The 21,770-nt window shown below is 37.7% G+C and overlaps 1 protein-coding gene and 1 long non-coding RNA gene across 4 annotated transcripts in view; one reads left to right on the top strand and one right to left on the bottom strand.

Annotated features, from left to right (window-relative positions):
* RASGRP3 (RAS guanyl releasing protein 3) overlaps window positions 1-8,919 on the top strand; it is a 98,730-nt gene extending 89,811 nt beyond the window's left edge. For all 3 annotated transcript variants that reach the window (XM_072770556.1, XM_072770557.1, XM_072770555.1), the window contains 4 exons: window positions 2,146-2,182; window positions 4,560-4,685; window positions 5,018-5,382; window positions 6,997-8,919. In XM_072770556.1, coding sequence (XP_072626657.1) covers window positions 2,146-2,182; window positions 4,560-4,685; window positions 5,018-5,382; window positions 6,997-7,005 — 537 coding nt within the window. In that variant the 3' untranslated portion in view covers window positions 7,006-8,919. The remainder of the gene's footprint in view (window positions 1-2,145; window positions 2,183-4,559; window positions 4,686-5,017; window positions 5,383-6,996) is intronic.
* LOC140601532 (uncharacterized) lies at window positions 7,781-20,919 on the bottom strand. Its single transcript, XR_012004547.1, has 2 exons — window positions 10,542-20,919; window positions 7,781-9,511 (listed from the first exon to the last, which is right to left on the bottom strand). It is a non-coding gene; the product is annotated as an uncharacterized lncRNA (long non-coding RNA).
* Window positions 20,920-21,770: the final 851 nt, after the last annotated feature.

The raw sequence follows: 21,770 nt of genomic DNA, 5'->3' as shown, positions 1-21,770 counted from the left end.
TTTGAAATCCATTTATCTCAGAATTCCCGAACTGAAAGAATTTTGCTAATTCCCTTGTTTTGAGGTCTGGAGAAGATTAGTGATTTCTGTAAGATCACAGGGAGCATTAGCAGCAGGCCCATGACTCATATGCACTCCCAGTGCTCCTTACATTGTAGTCCCTTCAAATCTTAAAGCAACCTGAAGTCTCACATCAAAGCCTGGGGAAATAAGTCTTATGCACCCATCCACATGAGGTCACTATCTCCTGTCCTTGGCTGGCAGTGACAGTGACCCAGAGCCTCTTCCTGTCTTGTGTTGTCTCTTCATTATTAAGGAACGTTAACAAGCAATGCCCTGAGTTTCCCTCCTGATAGGACTCAGGCTTCACTCTATCTTTTCTAGCAGTTCCTGCAGCTATGCTGATAATGTGCCATATCTGGATATTAGAATGCTTCTTCTCAAATCTTAACTTCTCTTGTCCTAGATCAGTTGCTTTTGGTCACACACAAAACACCCAGGAGCAGTGGCTTCCTGTCTTTCCCTCCTGTGACACATTCTTCTTTTCTTACTCACTAGCAATGAGACAGACCTTGCCAAGTGACATCACCTGTTTATAGTTCAGTCTAAATATACATAGCATGCAATGAGTTAACATACATTAACTAGAAAAGCTTAAAACAGTGCCTCTCACACAACAAAAGTTCAATAAATGTTAGCTGTCATTATTATTGTTATTGCTGTCACCAAGGGCTCTGTGAGCAAAGGATTTCTTACCATTGCAAAGTTTCCCAGATGTGCGACCTTGCAGATTATTTAATTTTCTGGGTCATCCCACTCACTTGTTATAGGAGAGAAGAAAACTAGATTATCTTGAAGATCCCTGTAGCTCTGGCATGATGTGATTACCCTGATGCCCCTTCCCCTTTCTGGATAGACTGTTCCTTATCCTCTTCCAGTCATCCAAGGTAACTGAGGCCTTGCTTCCAATCAGTTGTCTTAATAATCCTACCTTCCCAGCATACATTTGCAACTTAATAATGTACTTGGGAGGACATGATAACTTTTAAGACTCAAAAGAATCACTTACCACTGGTGGAATTTCCTTGTCAGAAAGAGGGTAAGGATCGGTCTTCCTGACACTCTCGAATCACTTGACATTGACATTTATTTTATTTACTGGCATTTATTTATTTATTTATTCTTCTTATAGAGAGGGTCATAATGACCACTCTCAGGGCATTGTTCCCCTATCATAGAGGTAAATGACACTCCCATCAGCCCCCATATACCACCGGTCCTGTTTCTTTTAGAATCATTGTATTAACCAGGTATCAGTCACCTAACATAACCACTAAAAGGTTACAAATGGAGTTTTTCCAGCTTAAAGCTAAGCCCACTGAATTCATTAATATTTATGTTTCTGTTTCCCTGGGATCCATGAGCAATGCTGTGGGAGGCATGGGGAAGAACACACCACCACCAGGATGATCCCCTGAACCCCCTAAGGAAACACCCCTCCTTAAACTGTAGGCCCTCACATCTCTCCAGAGGCACTTGTCACTTCCTACATCCTACTTCCTCTGGGGTTGGCACAATCTGAAAGCTTTCTGCATCTCCCTGAGCCCTGGCACAGGCCAAACACTGAGCAATCAGAGAATGACTACGTGAACAAATAGATCTTTTCCTTCTCTGTATTCTTTCAGGGTACAAATGCTACTCAGAAAAGAGCCTAGTACCACGCGAGCGCGTTAGTGGGATATGCACCATGTTTGCTTTATTTCGTTAGGGGGCGCCAAGAGCAGCTGGAGTGATTAAAAAGAAGGCAGAGGGAGCTGGGGGCTTCCAAGAACAGTGACAGTCTCCCCAGTAAATTTTGCTGAGAACGCATTATACCAAGGTCCAATAAATGTACCAATATCAGTCTCCCATCCCGGCTCCCATTTGGCTTTCAGATAGAAAAGGGAAGCACAACTGTTATCACCCCAGCTGGAGTGAGCTAGGAGACCATTCTTCTATCTGACAGGAAGGGTGTCAGGATCAGTTACATCCTGTTTGTGCTCTACCAGCCATCATGCTTCCCAGGACTTCCTTCTCTCTGGCCTTGTTTTGTTTTTTCCAGATTTTAATTCAGATTCTCTGACATTCTTTTGTCTTTTGTTACAGCTCTGGGGCATAATCAAGCAAGGATACAAATGCAAAGGTAAATAAATGTTATGTTGTAAAATGTTAAAATGTCCGTGTGTCTGACAAAACTACAGAAACTCTTGGCATCTTGGAGAACTCAGGTCTTTGGGCCACTGGCAACTGAAGAAGGTAATGTGTCTAGGGAAAAAAATCCCTGCAGTTCTGGATAGCCTCAATCAGAATTTCACAATTCTTGCTTGCAAGAGCAAGCAAACCACCCTTATCAACCCACAGACATGTGGCCTCTTCACTAGGATGTCTTGTGAAACATCACACAGTTAGGGTGAGAATTTTGGAGTGGAAAAGGCCTAACTAAAATACCATATAAAAGAACTTTGTCCTTCATGGGAATAAGCACATACTCATTCCTGTAATACATATGCCTTTCTTTCTGCTCTCACATACAGCTAGCTATTCCTTTTGCCACTAAATCACAGATGATGGATGAAAAACAGATTTAAAGTTTCTCCTTAAAACTTATTTTTGTCCCTTTCAATGAATTTGTTCATATGGTTCCCCAATTAATTGAAGTTTATTAACAAATAAAGAAATATAACTTGATAAATGCAATATACATGCATATTAATAGGCACTTAGGACTCTTGACACTAGTGCCTATATGATCATTATATATTATTGATGTTTATTTTTAAATTTTATTTAAAGTCAATTAATTAGCATATACTCTTTTATTAGTTTCAGGGATAGAGTTTAGTGATTCATCAGTTGCATATAACACCAGTGCTCATTACATCATGTGCCCTCCTTAATGCCTATCACCCAGTGACCCCATCTCCCCACCCGCCATATATTATTGGTGTTTAAATAAAGAAATTACTGGATAGTTTACTGATGGTTTTAAGAATCTGACAATGCTCTTGAAAGATATCACTACAAAAGAAAACATTTTCATTACAGAATGCTTTCAGATTAATACTATTGCCTTTTGGTGCCTTTTTTCCCTAGCTATCTTTTAGGATTTGGTCCTCATGTTGTATGAACAGAGTTTCCTGAAGCTCAATAGGAGCCACCTTTTCATCTCAAAAACCTTCCCTTTAGTTCTTGGTATTAGTTGTCTGAGTGTAACTTGGATTTGTACTTTCAAGCAGCAAAGATACAGCAAAGATATCTTACCGCCTAGCTATAGTTTATTCTGGTTTCTGACCCTTATCCTCTAAAGACAGACACACACACACATATAAACACACTTTTATGAAGATGAAAATCAATTAAACCCTTGGATCATCTGTGTATATACAGTATTTTCTCTTAAAGGCAAAAGAATGTTAAAATTAATTAAAATAGACAACATTTCATTATAATTTAGTCTTTCCATGCTGTCATTACAAGAGTATTTGAAATAAGATCATTTGAGGGGAAAGCGAGTATTGGAAAGAATTAGAAAGATCCTCTTTGATAGGGAGAAATACGCTCTTTAAAATGATCCTATCTGTTCATTTCTAAGAGAAATGTAGAACCCTCTATGGGAAATAACTGTGTTTCTCTTTTGCAAAGCAGCCCAAGTTTTCTACTCTAAGTAGCAATTTATAGTCTACTTTCTTAACTAAAGCATTCTAATGGGAGTTTTACAGAGTCTGCTGCCATTTCAAAGCCATAATCAAATCTAGAATATGTTATTGGGCATAAGCCCATCTTGTTTTCTGTTTCTATGCAAAGACAGGAAGCAGGAGATAAGATCCCTTGTTCTAGAAAAGATTTAGAGGGGGATGCCTGGTGGCTCGGTGGTTGAGCATCTGCCTTCGGCTCAGGTCGTGATCCTGGAGTCCTGGGATCCAGTCCTGCATCAGGCTCCCTGCAGGGAACCTGCTTCTCCCTCTGCCTTTGTCTCTGCCTCTCTCCGTGTCTCTCGTGAATAAATAAAAAAATATTTTTAAAAAATTGGAGGAATGAAGAAGAATAATAAAATGCAGGCAGATACTGAATAAAGGGATACCTGACTGTAAATGAGCGGAGGCAGCTGTTGGGCCTAGAAGACACTAGAAGTTGGGGTTTCTTTCCCTCATTCTGGCTCAAGGAGCCTCTTGGTGGAGCCTGGGAGGCAACCCCAGTCCCATGGAATTGGCATTTAGTTTGGGGCAAAGGCAACTCCCTGCTAGGTCTATGCCCTGCTGGTTTGCTCCCCAGCGCCTCAATGAATTGTGTAGAGGAAGAAGTTAAGCAAGTGTGAGAGGAACCCCGGGGAGGCAAGTAAGTCCCACTGGCCTTTCTCTGGTCCCTAGACACACTCTGCAGGCCTGAGTTGGACTCTGAGTCAACATGGAGCAGAGGAGGGGGAGGGCACAGCCAACAGCTCAGGGGCACCCTGGCAGCCCAGTCAGCACCAGGTGCACATGGTTGCCACTAATCGTTTGTGATACTTGGTGATTTTTCAGACTGTGGAGCCAATTGTCACAAACAGTGCAAAGACCTCCTGGTTCTGGCCTGTAGGAGATTTGCTCGTGCTCCCTCCTTGGGCAGTAGTCATGGGTCACTGCCTGGAAGCCCCTCATTGCCCCCAGGTAAGATCCTCTGCTTTCTTTTCTACCTCAATTTCCTTCTGCTCATCTTTCCATATTGGCCTTTCATTGGGTTCTGGATCTGAACCTGGTCAGAGTCATTATAAACACCCTACTTCAGGGTGAGTAGCTATGGCTATACCCTTGACTCCCACCTGCTTCTCTCTGCTCTCAGGTCTCACATCTATGCATTTCACCTGCAGGCAGTTTGGGTCCACCTCTGGTCTGTCCTTCTAGGGCCTTGCTCATCAGACTCCTGTGATTTGCACCAGCTTTGACAGTTTGCTCTAAAGCAATCAGATGTCAAATAATCACAACAGTCTCTCCTCTTCCAGTGCAGGATGAGGTGTTCGAGTTCCCAGGCGTGGCTGCAGGACACCGAGACCTGGACAGCAGAGCCATCACACTGGTTACAGGCTCTTCTCGCAAGATCTCTGTGAGGCTGCAGAGGGCTACCACCAGCCAGGCCACTCAGACCGAGCCTGTATGGTCAGAGGCTGGCTGGGGGGACTCAGGGTCGCATACCTTCCCCAAAATGAAATCCAAGTTCCATGACAAAGCAGCAAAGGACAAAGGTTTTGCCAAGTGGGAAAATGAGAAGCCCAGGGTGCAGGCTGGTGTGGATGTTGTGGACCGGGGTACCGAGTTTGAGCCTGACCAGGATGAAGCAGACGTGGGTGAGACCAGACAGGATGGTGAGGTCAGTTCTGGGTCAAAGCACAAGTAAAATCACAAGAAGGAGGCTAAAAGGGGCTGAGACAACCATTATAGTGAGTCCAGGAGACAGCCTAGTAGGTTTCTTTTTTTTTTTTTTTTAAGATTTTATTTATTTATTTGAGAGAGAATGAAAGAGAGAGAGAGGGAGAAGCAGGCTTCTCACTGAACAGGGAGTCCAACATGCGGCTTGATCCCCAGACCTTGCGATCATGACCTAAACTGAAAGTAGACGCCCAATCCACTGAGCCACCCAGGTACCCCTAGCCTACTAGTTTTGAGAGCTGAGTGGTTGCACATTAACACATACCACTTTTCATCTTACTCTTGGCTTGTTATATGATCCCAGGCAAATGATTTCTTCTCTTTGCACCTCAATTCCCTAATATATAAAATTGAACCAGATGGATTCCAAAGCTTAGTGAGGCTGTCATTTCTGTGGACTGATATGATGTCCCAGGGATCCATGACTCACTGTGTGTATCCAATAGGCCAGTACCTGTATCAGTTTAGTTTTCCAAGCTAGAATCAGGGTAGGGGAGGGAGGGTGATGGGCAGTGGAAGCAAAAGACTTGCAGATAGAGAAGAAGAGTTGGAAACTTTTGCCCTTACCACCCCCAACACCTGCAAAAAAAAGTCTTTTGACAGCATCATGGAGAAGCAGGGGTGGTGAGAATCAGAGACATAGGAGCCTGAAGGTTCTATAAGCCAGGCCCTGGCTCCACATAAAAATGACATTCACATCATCCAAAGCAGATTGGAAGCATGTGGAATTTGTTAGAATAAGCTGAAAATATAAATTGATTCAAGTTAGACTTAGATAAATTTATTAGTCAACAGTCCGTAGTGTATTAAGAAAAAAGATTTGGGGAAATCAGTGTCATATTCCTAACCTTTCAAGCCATGCCATGGAGGGCAGCCATAGCCTCCCTATGGAGTCGTTCTCATAAACAGAATTATTGGGTTAGGCAGAGAACCTATTGAATCAAGCCAGTGTTCTTTATTCTTATGGGTAGTCCTTCACATTCCGTTCTTTAGGGAGACCTAAATACACAGTCCCCTTGGTTTCCTGTGATGAGAAAAACTCCAGTGACCTTTAACCCAAATTCCTCTAGTTTTTTCCTCATTGAAGACAATTAATAAGGAGGCCAGAAATTATCTTAAGTCTTATGCAGTTTATTGTAAGTTTTGATATGTTTATGTATAGCTCTCTCTGCATATCTCTACATATACCTATATAGATATGTATCTTTTCTCTCATACAAATTTTCTCAGTGCTCTTACCCAAGTTTACATTGTGTTTTTCTAAGAGAGAAACCTCAACAAGAAATATTTCATAGACCAGTGTTTTGTGGAGCCCCTCTTAGGAAACATTAATGTAAGCAAACTTGTTGAATAAGATTTAAGATTTCATGTGCTGTGTAGAATACATGATCTTTTAATTCCCTCTAAATCTTAAGAGTACAAAGTGCTTGATCATTTGATCAAAGTGATCATTTCAGATGTTCCCTCAAATGTAACTGATAAACTGCTTTCTAAGAATATTCTTGTTTTATTAAGTGTGACCCAGCCATACAACAGGTTCTGATTCATGTTGCAGGATGGCTGACTTCAGGCTGAGGACACTGGAGGCAATGATGTCAGCATTTGGAAGGAGCAAGATGAGAAACTCTGAAGAACACTCCAACTCAGGAAGTTATCTGAAAAGATATCTGGGACTTTTACTGCTTGGTGACACCATGGGGTCTCCCTGATTGGACTATGGGACAGAGGATTTACCCTATGAACTATTTATTTCCTCCTTCCCAGGCCCTAGTCAGGTGCTACCAAGACTGGGTGATGTAGCTAGTAGATTTCTCCTGTATCTTTCTCTAGAGCCATTTATATATGAGTGAAGTGAAAGCTTTTCTGCATGTACTTGATACTCATTCTCTGAACTCTACTTTTTTGTGAGAATATTATTTCAGTATTTTTATAAACTTTTGGTGGGGGAGGAGTCAATTTAGAGGTCTTTTTTTGTGTGCTTTTTGGATGGGACCAGGACTTATTTTCTTGAGGGGACAAAGAAAGCTCTTCAGATCCTGGAATGAGGTGGTTCTTCTAACGTAAAGAGATGTTTACATTGTTCTTACCCTACAGTCGCTGTCACAATGTGTAACAGGTCATACATTTATGTTCATATAAGTCTTACCAATTCTGCATCCTAAGGAAGCTATGACACAGCCATGAAAATCTCCTGATATTTATAATTGCTGTGGGGGAAAATTAAGTATACTTGTCTCAGCTGACTATGTTTAGCCATTTTTCTTAAGACTCCTGTTAAGACTGCCAGTAAGAAATGTGGATAGTGATTACAAAATCAATTAAAGTTTGGGCGGATAAAATTTAGGAGAGAAGCAAACCAACAAGCAAACCACTTAGTGAAATGAAAAACAACCAGCAATCTTTAAAAATTCAAAACAGTTTTAAGAACTTTGTTTGTTAAAAAAAGAAAAGTTTTGATTATAAAAGAGAACTTTTGTCCTCTTCCGAAGATATTGCCATCCATAATTAAAGAGTAGTCATAGAAATCAAATCCTCAGAAACCTTTGATTAATATTTTATTTAGCTTTTAAGGTATCAGTATTTTTCAATGTCTCCCTTTGACCTACAGAGCTACAGGTAGGTCTGTTTTTTACATGATTAGAGGAGAGAGAACTTAGTTCAAGGTGTTCAAATAGAGATTGAATTGAGCCAGTGGACGAGGGGAGTGACCTGCTGCCATGTGGCCAGTGTGAAATTATGGCCCCACAGAAGTGCACTGGTCTTCATTGGAAGTTTAAATGTATAAACCATACAAGATTGAATTTATTTATATTTGGGGCAGTCACTTCAGTAAATAAATGCCTTTCTTCTCTTTTTCCATTAGATAAAATTAAGGACAGTTCTACTCAGCAAACACTTGACCACCTGCTTTAGGCAGGTCCTGTGCTAAAATGCACAAAGACAAGCAATATTTAATCTCTACCCTTTAAGGAGAGATGGTTCCTTAAAGTACAATTCCAGATTTGCTAGGACAGACTTCATTGTGCCAAACAGATTGAGAAATTGATTTGCAGAAATATTGCGAATTAAATGAAGTTATTAGTTGAGGGTGCTTTGAACAAGCTATGTAATAAGAGAACTTGCTCACCATTTGCAAAGAACCTCAGAAAGCAAGCAGCCATCCCCAAGTGTTGGCTTTATGTATATATAGTATCTATTCCTCTTCCCAAATGCAATGAAATATGTGTTAACAAAATTAAAAATAGAAAATGACCTTTTAAGTACCTTAAACATGTGTGTTTTTTTAATTTTAAGAAAATTCAAGAAGAAAATTTGGATTGTTCTTTTTCCTCTCAAAGCAATTATTTCACTCATCACTTAGTTTGGGTTATTTTTGAGTTTTCATATCTAAGAATTTTATATTGTCAGCCTTCCTATGATGAAGATAAGAAATGTACCTCAAATAAAAAACAAATAAATACAAACAAAGAAAACAAAACATGTATATGTGTGTATATGGGTATACATACACACACATGCACACACACACTAGTATTACAATTTTCTTGAAGAGGACTCTGTGTCCATAATGAAGCTGCTTTATAATTTTGATTATATTATTTACTCACAACAAGTGGTAACTCTGATGGTTCTAATCTGTCAGTTTCCCATTATCAGTAAGATAAGTAAATTAGGCAAACCCATGGTGAAGCAAAAAGAACTGTTATGTTTGGTCCCTCCAGGCCTCCCTTTTGTAGGTTTAATGGTCACCACCACCTTTTTGGTGAAAGGCAAAAGCAAAATCAGACTCTTAACAGTGACTATTATCAAGTCCCAGGAGAGAATAGTTTAGGCGCTGCAACTGAGTCTTCCTTGAAGGATGTACTGATTGGATTGATCTTTATATTTGCCTAGCTAGAGGGTGGCCCTAATTGGTATTAGTGGCAGCCTCCTGAAGCAATAACGTTCCCAAATATCCATGGTAACAGAGTCCCTCCAAAGGTCCAAAGGGCTTGCTGTTTCACAACGAAGGCAGGACTCCTACAGAAGGGAGCACCAAACTGTTCTTGATGATAGAAACCTTAGCATACCTAAAATAAACATATTGATTTTTGAGGACATAAATTCAAAGAACATATGGCCATATGGCTCTGGCATGTAATCCGCAATCAGATTTAAATCCCATCTCTGCCAGTTGTAGTTATGAGACCCTGGGCAAGTCATGTACTCTGTTTGAACCTCAGTTTCCTCATTTCAAAACGAGAGATTTCACCCCTTCCTCAACTACCTCACAGAGCTCTTGTAAGGATCAAGTCGAATCATATATGTAAAAGTACTTTGGAAAGACATAGTAAGTCAGTCAATAATACTTTGCAGTTAAGCAGGGTTCTTTTCTAAAATTGTCTACAGGATCCCAGACTCTATGTCTACACGGCTGTGTACTTTGGAAGCTCTATATCCAACATTTAACTAACTTCTGTATCAAAAACAATTATTTAAATGAGAAATATAAATGAAAAATATTTAAGGGGTTTTTCTTATTTCTGGCATTATGTGTGTGTAGGGTTAATTCTGGTCAGTTTCCTAACATTGGCTATTCTCTCTCTGTTTGAATAGAGGTAGGCAAGACTAAGAAACCAAATGGGTAAAATGCAAATGAGTTAAGAGAAATATAGGTCAACATCTAGCTTAGGTTTAAGAGGTTGACTCTTGAAGGAATTTAGTTTAATAGAGACATACAAGAGGAAAACAATTATTTTTAAAATAAAAAGTACACCATTCATTTGATAACCAGAATATATTTTACATCTAGCGAAGGTGGTAATGATAGGAAACTACTTGGGATTTAAGGCTCATCAGGAAATCATTTCCTCCAAGTTGCATCCAAAACTTGCTGAAGTCTAGAGTGTACTCAGACCTCAAACAAAAGTATCTACTTTATTTTCTTTTTAAAATGTTAAAAACAAGCACTTGGAATTCATATCTATTCAGAAACTAAGTGACTTGTGGTTTATGCAAAACAGCATAAGGAAAACATTGCTTGGGGACATTCTCTAAGGCAGGTGGCCTGAACACTTCAAAAATAAAACGTCATTAAAAAAAATAGAAGGGCTGGGGCACCTGGGTGGCTCAGCTGGTTAAGCGTCTGTCTTTAGCTCAGGTCATGATCTCAGGGTCCTGGGATTGAGCCCCACGTCAGGCTCCATGCTCAGCGGGGAGTCTGCTTCTCCCTCTCCATTTGCTGCTCCCCCTGCTTGTGCTCACTCTCATAAATAAGTAAGTAAGTAAGTAAGTAAGTAAATAAATAAGAGACTGAGTAGTTCTGGATCAAATGAAATGCATTAACCAAATGAAACACAACAGCCACATACAATATTGTATACCTTGATGGGATTCTGGATCAACAAATAAAGCAGACACTTTGGAGGCAGCAATTAGGGAAATTTAAATATGGATAGCAGTCCCCTTCTCTGTAGTTCAGATTTCCACAGTTCCAGTTACCTGGAGTCAAAGCCATTGGAAGCAGGCGCTTCTTCTGACCCATTGTCAGAAGGTCAAAGATCAGTAGTAGCCTAATGGTATGTCAGACGCCACAAGATTCAGTATTGTGGGCTTCACTCACCTCATTTTGTCTCAACACGCAGGCAGTTTATCATCACATCCTCACAAGATGACTAAGGGTGAGTACAGCACAATAAGATATTTTGAGAGAAGAGAGACCACTTTTATATAACTTTCATTATAGTATTTTATGTTCTCTTATTATTTGTTGTTAATGTCTTACTGTGCCTAATTTATAAATTAAAATTTATCAGAGGTACATTTGGAGAAGAGAAAACACATGTTCAGTACTATCTGCGGTTTCAGGCATCCACTGGGGGTTTTGGAACACGTTCCCCGCTGATAGGGAATACTGTATATGTTAACTTATTAAAGGGTCTATAGATATTCATGGTGCTATTTCTTTTCTTTTTTTTTTAAGTTTTTATTTATTCATGAGAGACACAGACTGAGAGAGAGGCAGAGACACAGGCAGAGGGAGAAGCAGGCTCCAAGCAGGTTCCAGGATCACGCCCTGGGCTGAAGGCAGGCGCCAAACTGCTGAGCCACCCAGGGATCCCCTCATGGTGCTATTTCTTATGCTTTTCTGAAGTTTTGTAGTTTAAAAAGTTGGGAAAAAGAAATTATCTAATCTTACTGAAAATCACTAAAAAACAACAACCAGAATAAAAACAAGAAACAAGTTCCATATGCAGAGCAACCAGGAGAGATCTGAAATCCTAGGCCAACAGGAAAGATGCCCAAAGCAACAGAGGGATTGATCAGAGGTTGCAGGAGGACCTGGGGAGAGGTTGCTGTAGTAAAGAGATTATAAACAAACATCAGGCCATATAAGTATCCCTCTCAACACACAGGTACATTCTGAAGTGTGTATCCTCAATCCTTTGTTCACAACAAAAGGAATGCATGTACCAGCCAGTGGCAGGAGCTTCCTGGACCTGGTTTGGTTCTGAGAAGCCGAAGAAGCAGAGCACACAGGGAATATTTGCAAGAAAACCATCTGTCTTTACCATAGCAGAGTGCTTCAGTCTTGGGGTTAAAAAAAAAACAAAAAAACCAAAACAAAACAAACAACAAAAAAACCCCACAGTTGCCAATCTCTGCCAATTAGCTTTTGCTAATTGAACTTACATGCAAAACCCAGGATCATGACAAATTTCACCTGGCCTGAACATTATTCTGGTTCCTTCCCTAAATTAACTTCCCACAAATTTTGGATAAAACCTCAAAATTAAAAACAATTAAGACAAAACAAAAACCCAGGCGCATAGTAGAGGGGAAAAAAAGGATAAACAGATGTCAGAAGACCTCTCACATGAAAACAAGCCACAGTGTTACAGAGCATCTGAAAATTGTTTCTCTGCATATCAAAGCCACTTAGTAAATTCCCAATCCACAGAAACCATAACAATAAATGCTTAGTGTTGTTTTAAGCTACTAAGTTTTACTGCATTTTGTCACATAATAATAGAGAGCTAACACAATATCCTGCAGGGCAATTCAACCCTAAGATTTAGATGATCTTCTCTACTGCACAGAAATAAGTTGAATCTCTACCAGACAAAAATCATTTGCATCTTTTGAAGTTTTCTATAAGTTAACGTCTGGATCCTAATCCATAATAAGTAGTGTAGCAAATAAAGTTATATTCCCCTAGAAGAGAGTTTCTCAAACTCTGCTTGACTGACATTTGTTTCCAGATAATTTTTTGCTGGGAAGAGGTGAGGGCTCTCCTGTACATTGCAGAGTATGCCACTAGATGCCAGTAGCACATTCTCTTCTCCCTTAAATTCTGACAGTCAAAAGTGTTCCCTATGGGGCAAAATTGCTCTTGTTTGAGAAACACTACTCATGTATCAGAATTTTCTGCAGGTCTTGCTCAAACACATAGCTGGGCTCTATCCACAGTTTGATTTTACTGGTCTGGAGTAGGGCCTGAGAACTTGCATTTCTAACAAGTGCTTAGATAATGTTGGTGCTGATGCTACTAGTTGGATACTGCATTTGAAAATCACTGCTCTAGAAAGTCAGATGGCTCTTAGTTACACTGTTAGTACTTTAGAATGAGACCCAAAGGCTGTGAAGCCATCTTTGGCCTTATTTCCAGGTTTCCAATGACTTTTCTTAGTAATTCTGGAGAAACATATGGTGAAGGCAACTTCACATAGTTATAAAGGTAAACATTGGAATAAAACTCTAAATCTTTCTAAATACCAGAATTCAAAAACCAAAGCAAAGAGAGTTTATAACATTTAAAAGTCATAAAAATGGGGATGCCTGGGTGGCTCAGCGGTTGAGCCTCTGCCTTTGGTTCAGAGTTGAACCCGGGGTCCTGGGATCAAGTCCTGCATCAGGTTTCCCTCAAGGAACCTGCTTCTGTCTCTGCCTCTCTCTGTGTGTCTCTCATGAATAAATAAATAAAATACTTAAAAATAAATACATAAAAGTCATAAAAATGGAAAATAAATCCTAAAATAATCAGAACTGAGTTCAAATATACCTGTCATATTTGTGTAAATGGGCTAAACTGAACTACAGACTAGTAAAGAAAAATCCAGTTATAGGCTGTGTATGAGAGATTGTCATAAGTGAGTCAGATGCTTGAGAAGTTAAAAAAGCAGGCAAAGATATTGCAGGTAAATGAAAACAAAGATAACATTACTCATAAATATAGTATTGCACAAAATTAAATTCAAGGCAAAAGGCACAAAGAGAGATAGGCCCATTTTAATGCTAAAAAAAAAAAAAAGCTCAAAATGAAAATATAATAATTACCACTGTTTTTTCATCAAATTACAGAACATAAACATTTATAGAACAAAAGGCATAGGAGATTCAGCAAGAAAAACACAGAAATATATTAATAATATATGACATTTATTTTCATGTTCTCAGCTTATGATATACTAAGTACCGAGTACACAAAAAATAAATTCTAGACCTATGTATCCAAAACACCAAGCACTACCCAGTGTGGCTGTCAAGCACTTGAAATGTAGCTAGTCTAAATTAAAATGTGGTATAGGTATAAAACATGCCAGACTTCAAAGACAGTACACAAAAAAGAAGGTAAAATAAGTTACTTAAGAAATTTTGAATATTGATTACATGCTGCAGTGATAAGATTTTTGATATAATGAGTTGAATAAAATATACCATTAAAAATAATTTTACCTTTTCCACTTTCTTACCATGGCTACCATAAGATTTAAAAGTGCATACATGAGGGCACCTGGCTGGCTCAGTCAGCAGAACATTTGATTCTTGGTCTCAGGGTTGTACGTTTGAGCTCCACATTGGGTGTAGAGATAACTTAAAATCTTAAAAATAAATAGCATACATGATTTGTGTTAGATTTCATTTGGACAGTGATGCTCTAGATGAACTAGATAATTAACAAGGTAAATCTAAATAATTGTAACAGCTAATACACTTATAGTGATTTCATTCCAGACAATGAAATAAATGCTTTGCACATATTAGCCTAACAGCTATCCCAAGAGGTAGATGTTCCCATTACAGCCATTTTACAGATGAGAAAATTAAGAAACATAGAAATTAAGTAATTTGCATAAGATCCCAATAGTGAATCTGGGACTTGGATCCTAACAGTCTGACTTCAGAGTCTGTACTTTAAGTCATGATGTTGAAAATTGATACATTAACATACTAAGGTTGTAGTTGGAAAACACAGATCTATTTCCTGCTCTTTCTTCTTCAGAAACATTCACAAAAATTGACCATATGTTAGGTCACAAGGAAAAAAATATCAGTAAATTTCAAAAATTTGGAAATACAGATAAAACTGTATCATAATACTATAAAATTTGAACTTAATGGCAAAACCAAAAATATTGAGTCTCTAAAATCCAAAAATCAAAACAGAAGTAAACAAAGCCCACCTCTTTAAATCATTCCAACAATTCTTGACTCAGAGAGGAAATTGAACATGTTGAATGTATAACACATCACAAAAACATTGTACATACTACCTATTTGATTCAGCATAGGCAGTATTCAGAGGGAAAGTTAAAGTCTTAAATGCATGAATAGACAAAAAAAGGTGTAAAGTAAATGGCTACTTTGCAAATCTAGACTAAAAAAAGAAGAAAAAACCTAGTTAAAATGGATAATTTTCTAGGAAAATATAATCTGCAAAAACTGACAATGAGAAAGCGGCATTGTTGAAGTTACTGTTCAAAGTTATCAGATGGTTCTACTAGAAAATTTTATCAGACTTTTAAAGTATAGACAGTTTCAGTATAACTTACATTGTTCTAGAACAGAAGAAAAAAATTTCTAAACTCCTTTAAATAAAGGAAATATAGTACTAGTACCAAACTCAGTAAGAATTGCCCCAAATAAGAAAACTAAAATAATTTCATATGAAGGTTCATATTAGAGTTTTAAAGAAGGCTCATATTCATTTATTTATGAATATGTGATTCTGTTAATAAATCTAAAGAATGAAAATATATGATCATCTTAATACATGCTAAATAAACATTTGACAAAATTCAACACACATTTTGATGCAAATAGTATTAAAGATAAAAATAGATGCAAATTTCTGAATGTGATTAAAATTCATCTGTCTCAACCCCCAAACCAGCATGATTCCTAATGAGGAAACACTGCAAGCATTTATGCTAAAATCTTATCTAAGATAAGAAGAAGGCCTATCCTCACTATTATCTAACATTGCCTTGAGAAGTATTATGTAAAACAAATAGATAAAAGAAGATAGGAGTATCAATATTTTTTTTATTATTACTTTTTAATAAACTTGCCTTTTTTAAAAAAGATTTTATTTATTTAGTTGACAGAGAGAGAGTGAGAGAGTACAAGCAGGTGGAAAGGCAGAGGGAGAGGGAGAAGCAGGCTCCCTACTGAGCAGGGAGCCTGACAAGTGGCTGGGATCAAGACTTGAGCCGAAAGTAGATGCTTAACCCACTGAGCCACCCAGCCACTGCAAGGGTATCAATATTTAAAAGTAGGTAAAATAATTACTATGATATGACTCTATTTTTGGAATCCCAAGAGAATCAACTGAAAACTTATTACAAATAGAAAAGTCAATAAGGTAGTTGGTTATTAAAGACAAATAGTTTTCATAAATACTGCAATATAAAGACAAAAGAAAAGACCTCATCTAAGAGTGACAGAAAGAAGTTAAGATTTCAAGGAATAAACTGAATAAGAGACAAGCAGGGGTGCTTGGGTGGCTCACTTGGTTAAGCATCTGACTGTTGATTTTGGCTCAGGTCATGATCTCAGAGTCCTGGGACTGAGCCTCAAGTCAGGCTCTCACTCAGTGTAGAGTCTATTTGGGATCTTCTTGAGATTCTCTCTTTTCCTCTCTCTCTCTGCCCCTCCCTTCCCCTGTGTACTCACCCCATCTCTAAATAAAATCTTTAATAATAAAAAAAAGGGAACAAGAGAATTCAACTTTAAAATGCTCCTGAGAGACACAAAATAAGATTGAAATGAATGAGAAGACACTAAATTTTTGGATAAGAAGAAAACATCATGAAGATTTCAGTGGTCTTCCAGTGAGCCTTTGAATTTCTTATTGCAATCCATAAAAAAATGCTAAGAGGAAAACATTTTTTTACATTATCAAATCAATTTTAAAGTTCATTTTAAACCAAACATGAACAACTAGGCAATATCTGAAAAAGACTAATGAGTAAGTACAAATTAGCTCCATCAGATACTGAAATATAAAGTAAAACAATATTACAAGGGTACGAATTGAGAGATGTAGAATAGCAACTCCAGAAATAGAAGAGGCAATATGGTAATTAAGTATATGATGAACTGGGCATCTCATATCACTTCAGAAAATAGATATTATTCAGTAAAATAATTTGAGACAACTGGGTAGCAGCCATTGATTTATAGCTCAAAACTTACACCATGATAATTTCCAAATGAATGATTTAAATGGACAAAAAAATCAAACCATATTATAAGCTATGAGATAAAATATTTTGAACTCTTATATAGGGAAAGCCTAAGTATGACACAGTACACAGAGCTACAAATTCATTCAGACGAATTCAAGTTCCAGGTTTCAAATAAAATGGACAAAGGAATTGAACAGATAATTTACACCAAAAGAAATCCAGAGAACAGAATACCTTCCTCACTAAAAAGAAATATAACTTAAAACTACACCGTAGTAACAGTTCATTCATCAGACTCAAAAAGTTTAAATACTTTCTTGGCATGCATGTGAGGAAGTAGACATTCAATTCACACATCACTGTTGGGAATGTAAATTTGTAGAACCTTAATGAAGATCACTTTGGTAAAAAAAAAATCACTTTGGTAACATCTGTCAAAATCTGACGTGTATTTCCTTTTTGACCTAGTAATTCTGTGTCTGGGAATGTGTCCTAAAGACGATGATGATAGTAACAGTAGCAGTCATAGCTACAGCTAATCCAGCATTTACTGTATGCCAGGCATCCTTCTACGAACTTTCCATATAGAGCCATTCACTAATCTCTGCAGTAACCTGAGTTCTTACCAATGAGAAACTTGTACAGAGAACTTAACAGGCCCAAGGACACAGTAAATGGTGAAGGGAGGGTTCAAACCCCAGCCATATGTGTCTAGAATCCAGGCTGTTGCTTGTGGCCTCTCAAGATATATTTGGACACAAGAGAAGTAAAAAGTGAACTTGGTTTTTCACAACAGTATTATCGTTCAGGATAGGAAACAACTGGAAATAATCCAGTATCCGTTAATAAAGCCCTGGTTAAATAAATAAATGGTTACAACCATACAATGTAATACCTTTTGGATATTAAAAAAAACAAACACTCTTCATGAACTGATACGGAAAGTTCTCCAAAATGAATTGTAAGTAAAAATCAAGGTGAAAAACACTATGTATGGATGTAATGCATACCATCATTTGTGTACAAGTGGAAGGCAAAAATGAATATATTTATTCTCTTTATATGTTTAAAAAATGTCTGAAAGAGGAACACATACGTACACACTCCTAACAAATGAGATGTCTGTTAAGGTTTTGGGGTGGGGAGGACTGTGTGGCACAGGGACAAAACTGAAGAGCCTTCACTGATTAACTTCTTTCTACATTTTGATTGAGCCATGTGTCAGCTATTCAAAAAATAGAAACCATTTTTGAAAAATCCCAAATTTAGCATTCTTTCCAGTACCACATGCCATCACTCTTACTGTTTCTATAGCTAAGACAACCTCAGAAGATTGGAATGAAATGATAGTAGAGATTATATTCTCAAGAAGAGGCTTGACTAATGTTACAATATACAGACATCTATTCCTGGTCTAGGAAAATGAATTATTAATGAAGTAGTCCTCATACATATATGAAGACATTTATCTGTTAGTGGTCCTTAAGCCTTTCTGCTCACCTGCACATTTTTAAGTTTATATTCAAAATGTTTTATCATAAATGTCTACTGTTTGCTGTAAAATGAAATTAGCATTGACTGTGATGGGAATAAAGAGCTCATGACATGATTTGAGAAAATAGGTTCTATCTTATCTTTCAGTCTGAAAGAAATCATTTAACATTTTTTTCTTTAAGTTTTATCCAATGTATCTTAATAGATTTGGTTTTTATAAAATGGTCCGGTTATATTTTTAAAAATCCATATAATTAACCAATACTGTTTTGGTTGCCCTGAATTCAGAATATCCCTAGACAGGCCAATTTGATCCTTAAGGGAAATAAATGTAAAAGATTTAAAGGGCTAGAATGCTTTGTATAGATATTAAAGGAGGCTTCCTTCAACCAGTATTTTTTTACGGTCTCTCTGTTTGGTATCCAGAGGGTTTTACACCTGGCATAATTCACAAGAGGAAGATGTCAGAGATGTATTGTGGACGTTTTGTGTTTGCTTGTCTGTTTTTTGGCAAAGTGGGAAAAGTGATTTTCTCAGCTAGTTTTGGAAAAGAGTATTTTTGGAAGACAAGGATTGGGAATTTATTGCCTTGCTTAGAGCAATCCATTCAAGCAGCATACCCCCTTGCAATGACTGCATATTTTTGATAATTCAATTTTGGAAAACTCTATGCTATATTGGAAGCATCATCCTACATTCTTATTTTACTTGCTTTTGTTTTTAAAAAAGAGCCCAACCAGAGGGACTATTTGACAGTGATCTAAAAGAAACAAATCTCCTAATCTTCACATCTTTCCTTTGTTGTCTTTAATGATGCTGTTGCAAAGCTGCTGTTACACACACACACACACACACACACACACCCAAATGCACTGGAAAAGTTCTATTAGACAAAAACTAGAATCAAGAAGGATGCATTGAAGATTGTCCATCATAGGTTCTGTATGTGGGATATCAAGATATTTTAGGCTGTTTTGAAGTTATAATAAGGAGAACTGAATGCTGTGAACTGCTTTGCAACATTTATTACAAACTTGAAGCAGGAAGGGAAGAGATTCTCCCTAAGTTTCTGTTTCAGGTGTTCCTGCATAGTAATTATGATAGTTTTGATAGTAACAAAACACTGAGTGCATATTATGTACCATACACCACGGAGGGCATTTTATACAGATGATCAATCTGCACAGCTATTCTAAGACGGTGGGAATTACTGTCCTCATTTTACAGATTGGGAGATAATGGCTCGTGTGCTAGAGTTCTGATCTGGATCCAGATCACCTGTCTCTTGGTGCTCTAAATGGATTGTTAGGCAAGTTATTTGTTGTATCTATACATTGCTTTTTAATTTAATACGGGTACACATTTCATTGTCCTAGTTTGTTACAGATAAGTGACTTTAGGGGATACATGCTTTCTATTACTTTTGTTTTTCCATGGTAAGCACTTACATAGCAGGGCTAAGAAGGTAGTGAGCAGCACTACAAGATTTAAAACTATTGTATTTCATCATCATTGTAAGATTACCAAATAGTCCTCCCTCATCCCTTTAGGTTGGGATTTACTTACCACTTGTTTCATGAGAATATTTTTCACTGATTTCTGGTAATTGAAGATTATAGTTAGAATGAACAAATTTCTATAGTTTCACTGAATGTGGTTGACTTCTGATTGGTCTTCTATATCCCACAACTGGTCTCCATTGAGAGAGAAAGGATTCCAGTGCTGGCTGAGGCTGTGGTTAAGTGCTGAAATCCATGTGTAACTGGGAGTAAGCCTCTCTGTTCTAAGAAATTGTACTTTTCACACCTTTCCCCAAGAAAACCTGATTTATCTCAGCCATCTTGTAAATGCCTCATTCAAAAAAGATGGCATTAAGATACAGTCAGTTTGCTTTGAATTCCTAGAGAATTCTGCAGTTGGCCCTCTTGATTTCTTGTATTCATTTATATATTGTTGAAAATTTCCTTGACTTTTTATAACCTCTGAGTATAACACTTCACCCCATTAAGTTTTACATTATTATTTTACTCTGTCCTTCTCTTCTGTGAAGCTTCTAGAAAGTCTAAACTTGCTTTCATGTCTTTCTTAAACTGCAGTAAGCTGGCTTCAGTTATTTACTCTGAAAGTTCTACTGTAAAGGTCATAACATGTAATGGATATTTTAAGCTCTGGTTCTCTGAATCTCTGTAGCATCTGGAATTGGAACTGTTGGTTACTGAGCTCTGGAGCCAGATGACCTAGGTTTGATTTCAGCTCCCTACTTACTAGCTACATGGATATGGACAGTCTACTCAACCATCCTGGGCTTCATTCTATATGTGAAACTGGGTTAACACAATGCTCTTGATAAAGAGAAATAGACTAATGCCCTTACTACTAAACCTAGATTCCCACACTGCTCATTTTCCTCTTGCTTCTGTGACCATGCTGCATCAGCCTTAAGTGATTCCCCAAGATTCTATCCTTGGTCTAATGCTTTCTTGGCTGACTTAATATAGTATCAATATTCTATGCCAATGCAAAATCACTGGATGCTGATCTGCCTCCAGACATTTTCCGAAGTTTCAGATTGAAATAATCCGCCCATCCCTATTATTATATACACTAGTGTAAGCTCTATGCTTCTGATTCTTACTTGCCCCTCCTTAAATCTATTCTCTACTCTAGCCAGTGATTTATATAGAATCCAAATCTGACCATGTTGCCTGCTCTAGTATACTAAGGGACATAAACAGGATCCAGGTTAAGAAGATATACAGAGCCTCTATTAATTGGCCTCTACTCACCTTTCCAACTTCTGTCAATTTCCATCTCATATGAGCAATACTAAATCTGCTATCCTAGGTCGCTGGCATAATTTTCATTTTTTACTATTTTATGCTCTAATTATGTTTCAGGGTCTCCCCTGGACATTTTCTAAGGCAGGACTTTCTAATTGACCTTTGTATTTTTTTCAAGGTTTTCCCTGAAATCCCCAGGGAACATGTTAAAAAAATGTTTTTAGTTCCACCCCAAGCTTCATTTACATTTAGTGGGAAGTAAATGATATATTGGGGAGGTTCTCATGCCAATGGTTCTGTTTATGCAACATCTTTACCAACACACTTCCACGGGTGAGTAGAAGTACCCAAGGTAAAAAAGTCAGTTCAAACACTGACATGCATACTTGTTTCTATCAGTGGTTTGAACTGTGGGGAAACATTAACATAGCCAAATGTGGAAATGGAACACTGAACAGAAAGAGCACTTCTAATATTATAATTGTTAGTGAGGAATGAGAGAAACAAGACTAGCAGGGGAAAAAAAGTCTTCTTATATATAACATTTGATAACCCTGTGATGTATTTTTTAAGTAAACCCAATGGCCCTATCAAAAAATTAAAAA

This window comes from Canis lupus, chromosome 12, assembly GCF_048164855.1.
Source record: "Canis lupus baileyi chromosome 12, mCanLup2.hap1, whole genome shotgun sequence".
Taxonomy (NCBI): Eukaryota; Metazoa; Chordata; class Mammalia; order Carnivora; family Canidae; genus Canis; species Canis lupus.
This window is presented reverse-complemented; position numbering and strand designations above follow the sequence as displayed.